General features: G+C 41.5%; 1 protein-coding gene across 6 annotated transcripts in view; it reads left to right on the forward strand.

Annotated features, from left to right (window-relative positions):
• Positions 1 to 12311, forward strand: part of LOC106883525 (kielin/chordin-like protein) — a 134575-nt gene that overhangs the window by 95778 nt on the left and 26486 nt on the right. For 5 of the 6 annotated variants that reach the window (XR_008263765.1, XM_052966684.1, XM_052966686.1 and 2 more), the window contains 5 exons: positions 2606 to 2691; positions 3489 to 3653; positions 4156 to 4249; positions 4361 to 4534; positions 8236 to 8318. Coding sequence is in view for 4 of the 6 variants with exons in the window: in XM_052966684.1 (XP_052822644.1) it covers positions 2606 to 2691; positions 3489 to 3653; positions 4156 to 4249; positions 4361 to 4534; positions 8236 to 8318 (602 nt within the window). In the remaining 2 variants the exon portion in view is untranslated. Of the gene's footprint in view, positions 1 to 2605; positions 2692 to 3488; positions 3654 to 4155; positions 4250 to 4360; positions 4535 to 8235; positions 8319 to 12311 lie in introns of those variants that run through there. The other variant, XR_008263766.1, reaches the window with a different exon arrangement.

Raw genomic sequence — 12311 nt, forward strand, 5'->3', positions numbered from 1 at the left:
TATATATATATATATGCTGTGCGTGAGAAGACACGGCAAGCCAAGTGAGACCTAAATCCAAGGCCTCTGCCAGGATGCGTATCTTCCTACGTTGGACACTAAACTCTGCTTGCGAAGACCTGTTGAGGCAAGTGAAATCGAACTTAATTTGATGGCTGGCACCCATGCCAATGTCATCTCCTTCATTGGACATGAAACTCGGCTTGCAAAGACCTGTTGAGGCAAGCAAAAGCGAAATCGTGATGGCACCTGTGCCCTGGAACTTGTGCCGGTGGCATGTGTAAAGACATTCGAGTGAGATCGTTGCCAGTGCTGCTGGACTGGCTCCTGTGCAAGTGGCATGTAAAATACACCATTTTGAGCATGACCGTTGCCAGTACCGCCTGACTGGCTTTCGTGCCGGTGGCCCGTAAAAGCACCCACTACACTCTCGGAGTGGCTGGCATTAGAAAGGGCATCCAGCTGTAGAAACTCTGCCAAATCAGATTGGAGCTTGGTGTAGCCACCTGGTTCACCAGTCCTCAGTTAAATCGTCCAACCCATGCTAGCATGGAATTGCGGACGTTAAACGATGATGATGATGATGATGATGATACACACACACATATATATATGTGTGTGTGTGTGTGTGTGTGTGTGTGTGTGTGTGTATGCCACCTAGTCTTGACATTACATATTAGTTGTAAATGAGTGTCATTGTCATAAAAGCAGTGTCAATAATTTCCAATTTTCTGTGAAAACATCTGGCTGTGGAGAAGTATTATCTTGCTTGAAACCAGGTGAGGGTTGGTGACAGGAAGGACATCCAGCCATAGAAAATTTACCTCAGTAAATTCCATCTCACCCATGCAAGCATGGGAAAATGGATGTTGGAATCATGATGATAATGATTTCAAAGATAAAAAATAAAGTGAAGAATAACTGGTTGAAACTTTTTGTTTTGTAGGTAAGCTAAATCACAATCTATGACGTTATAAAGTAATGAGAGGTAATAATTTTAACAACAAAGTTGAGTCTCCAATACCTGACCATTTGGTCGAGTCACCTGCTTAACACAAATGTCAAATGTACCATTTTACAGCCATGTTACATGTGTTTATTTTCTCCATGCTATGTAATTCAGTTGTGCCAGGCATGGAAACTAGATGTTAAATGATGATGGTAATTCTGCAAACTTAGATGTATGTATTAAGTGTTAGAGTGATTTTGCATGGAAGTGAAAGGAGATATTTTTCAGTAACTGGGTAAATCCTAAAAGAAAACAAAAACAAGTTGTGTAAAGGAAGATGTTATATAACTAGAAGGATCCGAATTTGAGATTTTGGGGATAATACGACATGGCTGTGTGGCTAAGAGGCTTGATTTGGAAGCATTTGGTTTTGAGTTCAGTTCTATTGTGTGACACTTTGGGCGTCTTCTATAGTCCTAGACCATCCAATGTCTTGTGAGTGGATTCAGTAGATGGAAACTGTGTGGAAGCCTGTAATGTATATATCTGTATATCTTTACATGACATGTATTTATATGAGTTTGTCTTCCCCATAGCTTTACAACTGGTGTTAGTTTGTTTACATCCTCATAAACTAGAGGTTCAGCAAAACATCAATAGAATTGGTACCAGACCTAAAACTAAGAAGTACTGGTTATTGGTTTGTTCTCCATTTCTATGTTCCAGGAAATGGAGAATAATGACCTTGTCGTCCACCAGAATGGTTACCATGACTTTCTGCACCATTCTGGTTCTTGAAATTCTTAGATCTTGAAGAAGAGATGTGATGCTATTCTATAAGCCTTTGTTTCTGAGTCATAAAGAAATGACGATGTTTGAGTTCCTTTCACTTGAGAATGGAATGGATTTTCACTCACTTCAACTGTTTCCACCAGAATTGAAGCAAGTCCTCACCCTTCTCTCCTTCAAATCAAGTGTCAGCTGCTAAAATGCTTAACCTTTTGCACGTAAAGGATGAATATAACTAAGACGAAGTGTCTTAGTTATATTGTGGGGAATATAAGTGATAGATGATTAGTGGGGAAGAGTAGGTGACAGCTGTAAAAATTTGGTGGGATCAAGGGTGTGGGTGTAGTGAAGGTTGTTAATGATACTTATAAGTTGAAGGGAAGTTGGCGGGAGTAGGAAACGACTAACAGTGCAGAAAAGGAAGGGGTGAAGAGCGGCAAAATAGCAAAGGTAATATGATAAATAGATGTAAGTTGATTAGTGATTAAACAACTGTGGATGTTTTTCAGTCAAATTGCAATGGAAGTTTTCTCTAGGCAATATACTTTAAAATGGCAACTGCTTCAAAGTTCACTTATTTTGTGTAACTTACATTGTTAATAATTTTGAGAAAGGCTTAATGTCACATTGTATCATTTCACCTTTTCAATAAACCTGGAACTTAGGTTTTATGTTTACATCAATGAAAAATCACACAACACCTTTTGGACTGTACATACATATTTTCCTGTCATGGCTGTTTGTATGCCTTTACAGACTTTATTTTTCTATTCTGATGAAAAGACTTACATGTAAAAACAGTATTGACAAATGATATAAATGCTTGCATCTTTACTCATTACATATTTAAAAAATTTTATCTTCTAGATGCTTGTGAATATAATGGACAAGTTTATGAAAATGGTGAAAACTTTGCTGATGCCTCAGACCAGTGCAAAGAATGTACCTGTCTTGTTAGTAACTTAAAACATATTTAATTTCTTCATTAGTGTCCATAAATAGGATGAGATATTATGTTTTTCATAGTTTTTATTAAATTATGAAAAAAAAAAAAACTATTAAGTATAAAAGCCTTTCTTTAATATAATCCTATTCTATTCAGTTGCAAAATGATTCAAATCTATTTTACTGTTGTGTGATTATATTTTTTTGTATCATAGATTCTAGGCACAGATGTGGTTGTGTAGTAAAGAAGTTTGTTTCCCAACCACATAGTTTTGGGTTTAGTCCCACTGTGTGGAACCTTGGGCAAGTATCTTTTAGTATAGCTTAAGGTCAACCAAGGTTCTGTAAGTGGATTTGGTAGACAGAAACTGATAGAAGCCTGTTGTATATTTGTGTGTGAGTGCATTTGTGTTTCCTTCTCTTGGCATTGTGTGACATTTATAAATGAGTATCACCATCATAAATTGATGGCCTTCATTTCTAATGTTCCATGAAAACATGTCCAGCCATTGGGAAATATTACCTTACTTGGAAACAGGTGAAAGTTGGGGACAGTAAGAGCATTTGGCCAAAATACAATCTGTTTCAATGGATTTTGTCTCATCCAAACAAGCAAGGAAAAGTAAACATGAAAATGATGAGATTTGTTGGAAGTAGTTTTGACCTGAAGCTACTGTTTCTTTTTTCACATTACAAATTAACTTTAATAAATTACTTTTAACTTTTCACAACATTGTTTTTTCTAATATAAAATGCAACGTAACTTTCTCTTGGCTTCATTATAATTGTACATCTTGTCTTTTAGGCTGGCTACGTTAACTGTTCCTCGCTACAGTGTAATCCTGTGACCTGTACTCATCCTTCCAATAATAATTGTTGCGATGTGTGTTATGACTGTGTCTACGAAGGCAACTCTGTATCCAATGGCCACAGCTTCAAGAAAGATGCCTGCCAGACCTGTACATGCAGGGTGTGTTTCAGTTTGAAATATTTTTGAAGTGTTATTTATTTCACTGTTGTTAATACAATGGTTCTTTGCTCAGTCTTTTGTAACTTCAGGAGTTTCTAGCAAGGTTAGTGAATAACTTACATAGTTTCATATGGGATCATAATAATAATAATTTTACTCTTACCCTATTGTCTTACTTCAGTTGAAAATACTGACACTGTAACAGTTTAGAAGACACACACACACACACACACTCTCTCTCTGTGTGTCTGTCTGTCTGTCTGTCTGTCTGTCTGTCTGTCTCTCTCTCTCTCTCTCTCTCTCTCTCTCTCTCTCTCTCATTGGTTCCACATTCTTCAAACTCCTGGAAATGGTTGTGGATAGAAATGAAGAAACTCTGGGCTAAAGTAGTTCCGTTTTGCAAGAACGTAAATGGAAGAACTGTTGAGAAAGAAGAAAAAGTAACTTTAAAAATTTTAATTTGCTATTCTCAGTTTACATTTTCTAAATGCTACAATTTCAGGATGGTAATGTGATTTGTATTAAAGAAAGCTGCCCTCCACTTAATTGTCCCTTGGCAGAAAGATTACCAGGACAATGTTGTGCTCAGTGTCAAGGTAAAGGCATTTCTTTTTCAAAACTGTTCTCTGAAGCCATCTGTTAACCCCTAAAAGCAAGTTGAATGATATCTAAGTCCTGGATTTACTGTCATTGTATTTGTTTTCCAGAATGCACTTACAAGGACCGTACTTACAAGAATGGAGCAATGTGGTTCTCAGATGATGACTCCTGCACCTCTTGTACCTGCCATGATGGTTCAGTGACATGTTCAGAACTCCAGTGTATCGTGCCATGTTCCAATTATGTTGAAGAACAAGATCAATGTTGTCCTGTGTGTCCAAGTAAGGCAATTAGTATTCTCAGCTTAATTTTTGTCTGTAGGAGCTGTGCAGAAATCATTTAGTCTTGTGTTGTTAAAATTGTTAATGTTCAATACCAACCAGAAGGCACAAAAACTGCAACTTTTCATCCTTATGTAATTATACTGTAAACATATAATTGATAAATGATGTAATTATTAAAGCAATATGATGGAATATTGCATTGAATGCCCTGATTTCATCTCCCTATGTCGGGAAATTCACCAGAACCATAACAGGTTGGGATTAAGGGAGGCAGTCACACCACCCTCCCTTCCTATGTGAAAGGGCACAAAATTTCTTACTGCTTATTTTGTGTGTGTATGATATATATATATTATACACACACACATTCCATCCACTACAAGCACACAGATTCATACTCCTATTTCAATTTCTCCTCCTCCCACCTTACTCACACCAAGCTCTCTCGATCCCTACTCTCAATTCCTCCATCTACACTGGTTCTGCAAGGATGACCATGACTTTGGGACCCAGTCTCGACTCACCACTTCACCTTACATGGACATTCCCTCACCATTATCCACACTGCCCCTGCTTGGGCACAATCAATTGATCGTGCCTCTGCTCTCTCTCCTTGCACATGCCCCACCCTTACCTGCCTCCCTTTCCCCTTCACCACTCCTCCACACTACCCCTTCAGTGCACCATTCTCTGAGCCTTCCTTCGACTCCAATTCGACCCTGCCACCTTACATATTTTCCCTAACATACTCCTTCCCTCCTTTAAACGAGCCCATAACCTGCATGACCTCCTGGTTCACAGTTTCTTCCCTACTCCTGCCTCCCAACCTGGCTCCTTCTCTCACCTATGCTGTTGCACCTGCTCCTACCTCTCCAACTATCCTCACTGGCACCCACCACCTCCCCCTATCATATCACCAACTCCTTTACCTACACTTCCAGTAATGTTATCTACTGCATCTCCTGCTCTCTCTCTCTCTCTCTCTCTCTCTCCTTCCTTGTACATTGGTCAGATGGGATGCTGCTTGGTTGACTGGTTTGCTGAGCACCTCCAAGACACCAGACTCGGCAGTGACACACTGGCCTCACACCACTTCCACTCCACTGGTCATTTGCAACAACATCTGTGTATTTGGATTATCTCTGCACAGGGGCCACCCAGACTCCCTCCTTCACCATGAACAGGAACTAATCTTCTCCCTTCATTCCTTTGCCCTTTATGTTCCCAACTCACCACCTCTCTTCATCTAACACCAATCCCACACAAATTCCCACACACCTTTCTCTTTCAACTGCCCCTCCCCCTCCACTCATACACCTGCACACCACCTACCTCAGTACCCTCACCAGATGACACTACTATACAAACACTCATACACACTATTCAACTCATTACTCACATCATACACACCCACAAACACCTTTCTGCTTCATACACACCATTATCCATGCACACTCTTCAATAGCATCACCACACCACTATACGAGCACCCTTACACACACCACCATGCACACTCCCACACCCTCACACACTCATATGCATTCCCACTCCACACATGCACTGAGTTACTTATACACACACACAGACAACATGGCACACTCAAGGAGTGAGTTATTGTTTTTGGAGCCATATTCTGGTGTAGGAGGTTTACCTGAAAGTTTTTGTAGGAATTTGTCCCAAGACTTCTTGAACTTTATGGGGTCTATTCCTGCTTTGTGTTTTGGTGTAATGTTAAAAGAGTGGGGCCAATTGAGGTGAAATGATTGTGCCATATTGTTGTTATATGATGCGATTATGATTTTTGTTGTGGGCAGATAGGACAGGGCCCAAGTCTTGGATGTATCTTGAAGGTGATGCTAACATCATTTGGGTAATGCTGATAGAATATTTTCCACATCATGCAGATGTTGTAGTGCTCACAGTAGCAGTGGAGAGAATAAGGCTTGAGCTTTTCTAGTCAACTTCAAAAGTCAAGGCCTGTCATGCCATCTATCTCTTTTTGTAATTGACCTTTGAGGTGCTTCAGTTTTCATCATGCTTTGTTTCATGTAAGGAGACCACAGTGGACAACAGTATTCAAGGTGGGGTTGGGCAAAAGTAGAGAAGAGAAGGATAATGGTGTGGATATCTCCCGACTGGAAAGTTCTGGAGCACATTCTGCAGGCCATGTCAACATTGCTGTTTATATGAGTGGCCCAGCTTATGTTGTTGTCCACAATTTCTCCCAAGTCCCTGATGTTGTTGGATGCCATGAGAGTTTCACCTGAAGGAAGGGAGTGTGGGAGTTTCAAGGTGTCCTCTTTTCTGAAGTGGATTAACTCAAATTTGTCCTCGTTTAGCAGCATATTATTCTTTTCTGCTCATTGGGTGACTGAAGGCATGCCCGGTCACCCACTTCATTGATGACCTTCTGGATCCTGGAATCATCTGCAAAGATTTTTATGTTGCTGTACTTGATGGTGTCATTGATATAGATGATGAAAAGGAGTGGGCCCGACACAGTGCCTTGTGGAATACCACTGCAGACTTTGACTGGGTTTGATTTTACTCCTTTGACTCCACGTGTTGGGTTCTGCCTGTCAGGAAACACTTGATCCATTGTAGTAACTTTCCAGTGGCACCAATGTTGGATAGTGTTTTTCAAAGGCCTTGCTGAAATCAAGGTAGATGACATCGGTGTTGGAGCCCTCTCCCAAAGCTCTCAAAATGTCATCAAGGTGATGCAGGAGCTGCGTTAGGCAGTTCCTTCCATTACAGAACCCATGTTGGTTGGGGTTCAGCAGTCTGTTGCTTTCAAGAAAGTGGGTTATCCGTGATCTCACCACCCTCTCAAATACCTTGATGACATGAGAGGTGAGTGAGGTTGGCCGGTAGTTCACTGTTAGGGACTTGTTTCCCTTTTTGAAAACTGGGACAACAAACTGGAACTGAAAGTTCTCAGGAATGTAACCAGTATCCAGTGAGTTCTTCCTCAGATTAGCAAGAGGAGATGCATGCAATTGGGATGTAAAAAGCACCATTCGAATGTTGGGCTTCACAGAGGCAATGTGGCCAATGCCATTGGCATGTAAAAAGCACCTGTTGAGTGTTGGGCCTGATGGAGGCAATAAGCCTGATGCTAGTGTCATGTCACCTGACACCTGTGCTGTGGCATGTAAAAACCACTCTTTACACGTTGAGCCTCATAGTGGCAATGACAAAAGACTGAGACCTTTGGCATTATGCCGTGCTTGAGAAGAAGACCCATGAAGCCAAGTGAAATTGTAGTCTTGGCAGATACTGGTGTCATGCAAATGGCACCCATGCCAGTGGTACATAAAAGCACCCATTACACTCTCGGAGTGGTTGGCATTAGGAAGGGCATCCTGTCGTAGAAACCATGCCAAATCAGACTGGAGTCTGGTGCAGCTCCTCAGCTTGCTAACCCTGGTCAAACCATCCAACCCATACCAGCATTATTAAAAGATGATGATGATGATATATAAACACACGCACATACACGCATATGTCCTAGAATATCTGTTTCAGTGCTACAGCATTTGAGTTCTGATCCTGTCAACTTGGATATTGTTTCAATCTCTGTCTAAAAATCCCTACAACACCACAAGTCAAATCAACTGACAGAAATATGGCCTTAGACTGAGACAAAAATTTCTTATTAATCGCTTGTGAAATTCATGAAATATATTTTTTTTAAGGCTGCACCCATCAGGGCATTACTTACCAAGAAGGAGCCCAGTTCAATTTGAATAGCGACCCCTGTGAACCTTGCACTTGTGAGGTAAGTCTCTGATTTCTCAAATAATCAAAAGGAATCCTTAGCTTCTGTAATGTTTTCTTTGGCCAACATTTATAATATGGAACCTCCCTTCTTGTCAAATCCTATGTCACTGTCCACTAGATGGCAGCACTGCAATATTTTATTGCATGCATGTTCTATATACCTACCTCTATTTATTCATCCATTGTTCCACTCACCCATTCATCAAGTCCCCATGTGGGACTACATAAAGACACCCATATGGTGCCACATAAAGGCACCCAGCACATTCTGTATAGTGGTTGGCATTAGGAAGGTCATAGAAACTATGCCAAATCAGATTGGAGTCTGGTGCAGTTCCCCAGCTGGCCAGCCCTGGTGATGATGATGATGATGATGATATATGGACAAATATAGACAATGTATGGTTGTGTGGTTAAGAAGCCTGTCTCCCAACCATGTGCTTTCAGATTCAGCCCCACAACTCTGCATCCTTTTCTAATATAATCTTGAGTGAACCAAAGTGTTATGAGTGAATTTTATAAATGGAAACTGAAAGGAGCCATAACTATCATCATCATCATCATCAAACATCTGTGCTGATCTCTAAATCTGGAGGGAGAAGGTACAGGAAGACTTGGGAGGAAGTGGTTAGAAACGATGATTAGATATTGAGCATCTCAAAGGAGATAGCAAAGGATCAAAAGAATTGGGGATTTACTGACCTGTCTACCTAAGTAAAATAAAGACCATAATTGCATGTCCCCTATGTCCATGCTCCCCCTCCCCACCACACACACACTCTTTCCCCTAATAAACCTCCCCCACAACCCATCTTCCCAACAATCCCCTTCCCCCACCCATACTCAACACTTGCTGCATCCCCCACCACTCTCCCTCCAAATGATATCTCCCCATTGAATCTCTTCCTGTTTCATCATCTTGCATGTATGTATGTATGCTTATATCAGCAGTGTAGTGAAGGTTGCTATCAGTAGTAGTAGTAGTAGTATCATCCTCATCATCATCATCCTCATCATCACCATTATCCATCTGTTTTCCAGGCTGGCGTAGGTTGGATGGTTTTGACAGGAGCTGACCAGCTGAAGAGCTGCTCAGGTTCCACATCTGTTTTGGTTTGGTTTCTATGGTTGGATGCCTTTCCTAATGCTCCTTTACAGAGTGTACTGGGTACTTTTACACGGCACCAGCATGGGTATGTTTACATGGCACCAGCACCCATAAGCCTGCAAGGAATGCTCAGCTGGAGAGGGTTGCAGGGAACAACCTGTATGCAAATACTACAATGCTTTTTATTTAACTTGAGGTGTCTTTTCAAGCACAGCAAAGTACCAGGAATCTCACTCCCTTGTCATCTTTTTTCTGAGTCCCAGCATCTGTAGATCCTTTCTTATCACTTTGTCTAATGTCTTCCTGGGTCTACCTCTTCCACATGTTCCCTCTACAATTAGAGATTGGCACCTCTTGATGCAACTGTCTTCATTCATACACATTACATGGCCATACCAACACAGTTTTCTCTCTTGCACGCTACATCTGATGCCTCATATACCTTGTTTTCCTCTCAAGTCACACTGTTACACATGCACACTGACATTACCCATCCATTGGAGTGTGCTGGCTTCGTTTCTTTCAAGCCTTCGCATGTCCTCAGTAGTCACAACCCATGTCTCACTGCCATGCAGCAGAGCTGTTCATACACAAGCATGATACAATCTGCCTTTCACTCTGACAGAGAGGTCTTTCATTACCAACAGAGGTAGCAAGCTCTCTGAACTTCACCTGGCCTATTCTTATTCTAGCAGCTATGCTTTCAGAACAATCTCCCTCACTACTAACTTGGTCTCCTAAGTAACAGAAACTGTCTGCTACTTCTAAAGACAGCCCCACCCTCAACATTTGAAGGAGTCTATTTTCTGTACATTCCTGGTGTTTAATGTCCCTGCACATCTGCCACACGTAAAGACTACATCTGCCACATGTAAAGACTACTTTCTCTGTTAGTCTTCCCGTGATACTGCTGCACCTCTTATGTGTCCATAGCTTGCACTGGGTGTGCACCTTATGGAGTTTCTCCCGACACTTATTTTACGTATCGAGCAGGGCCATCTCCTTGAAGGCATTTGCAATTTGTCTGTTTTCCTAAATTAACTTTAAGGCCCTTTGATTCCAGTCTGTGCTTCCATACCTGAAATTTCTACTGTAGTTCTGGTACTGATTCAGCAATAAGAACAAAGTCATCAGCATAGAGAAACTCCCAAGGACAACCAGTCTTAAATTACTTAACTATAGCTTGGAGGACCAGGATAAACAAGAGTGGGCTTAGAACCAATCCCTGGTGGCCTCCTACTTGTACACTAAACTCCTTCCTATACTCATTAGCGACTGTCACCTTACTAACGGCATCCCTGTACATGGCTGGCACAGCTATCACTAACCACTCATGTATCCCAGCTTCCGAATTGCCCACCAGATAAGGGAGCAGGGGACCCTGTCAAAGGCTTTCTCCATGTCAAAAAAACCAGATGCATAGGTTTATTTTTGGCCAAGTATTTCTCCTGCAATTGCCTCACCAGGGAGATAGCATTGGTGGGGCTTCTCTCTGACACAAATCCAAATTGTATCTCATCTATGCTAACTCTCTTCCTAATTAATTGAGCTATGACTCTGCTACTTTCATCGTCTGGTCCAGCAATTTGATCCCTCTGTAATTATTTCTGTGTAGGTCATCACCCTTGCATTTGTAGCAGTTGACTATAATGCTGCTACATCATTCATTGGGTACGGCTCCTTTGTGGACAACCTGATTAACTATTCAGGGGATTAGGTCATATCCCCCTCTGCCAGATATTTTAAGATTTCAGCAGTGATACCTGATGGGCTGGAGGCTTTCTCTGTTGTCATATCCTTCATTGCTTTATCTACTAAGCTACTGTCGATTTGGATAGTTGGCTTCTCTTCTGGGTCCACATTAGGTAGGCTCTCCTTCTCCCATGCATTCTCTACATTTAGCAACCTTTGATAGTGGCACTTCCAAGCCTCCTTCTTCACAGAATCACTAACTGCAAGTAAGCCATTATCTATGTGAATACATTTCTCTCCTAAATTGTGGTGGAAGCCTTGGTCTCGGGAACACTCATGACTAGAAACTGAGGTTGGGGGTACGCAAAGGCATGCTCCCCGTTGGAAATCCAGCTCCAAAAAAGCCTTGTGATGGCAGAGGAGAATGGGTACCAGTCAGTCCAAAGGTTGGGGTGGGCTGCACCTGCCTGCCTCGGTTGCTATGGCATTGAGGTAGACCCAGCCACCCCTGTTAACGGGGACAAAACTTGAAATTAAAACACTTGATGATGATAATCATCATATATATATATATATATATATATATATATCTACTATATATTTGTGAAAAGGGGGGACCTTGTCTCACAAGCAGTTGTGCAAGCAATGGTGTTGGTAAATGTGGTCGGATTGACCTGAAAATTTGCACACTTATGTTAAAAGTGGTGGGGAGTTTGCACGGCAACGTTGAGTTTGCTCAATTGAAAGGTGTGGCCTCTAGGGCAAAATTTCTCATCTTTAAAATGTGGCCCGAGTAGACCTGAATGAAATCAGGTTATAATACTAATATATATATAGGCGCAAGAGTGGCTATGTGATTAGTAGCTTGCTTACCAACCACATGGCTCCGGGTTCAGTCCCACTGCGTGGCATCTTGGGCAAATGTCTTCTACTATAGCCTCGGGCCGACCAAAGCCTTGTGAGTGGATTTGGTAGACGGAAACTGAAAGAAGCACGTCGTATATATGTATATATATATATATATGTGTGTGTGTGTTTGTGTGTCTGTGTTTGTCCCCCTAGCATTGCTTGACAAACGATGCTGGTGTGTTTATGTCCCCCGTCACTTAGCGGTTCGGCAAAAGAGACTGATAGAATAAGTATTAGGCTTACAAAGAATAAATCCCGGGGTCGATTTGCTCGACTAAAGGC

Source organism: Octopus bimaculoides, chromosome 3 (assembly GCF_001194135.2).
Source record: "Octopus bimaculoides isolate UCB-OBI-ISO-001 chromosome 3, ASM119413v2, whole genome shotgun sequence".
In the NCBI taxonomy this organism is placed as follows: Eukaryota; Metazoa; Mollusca; class Cephalopoda; order Octopoda; family Octopodidae; genus Octopus; species Octopus bimaculoides.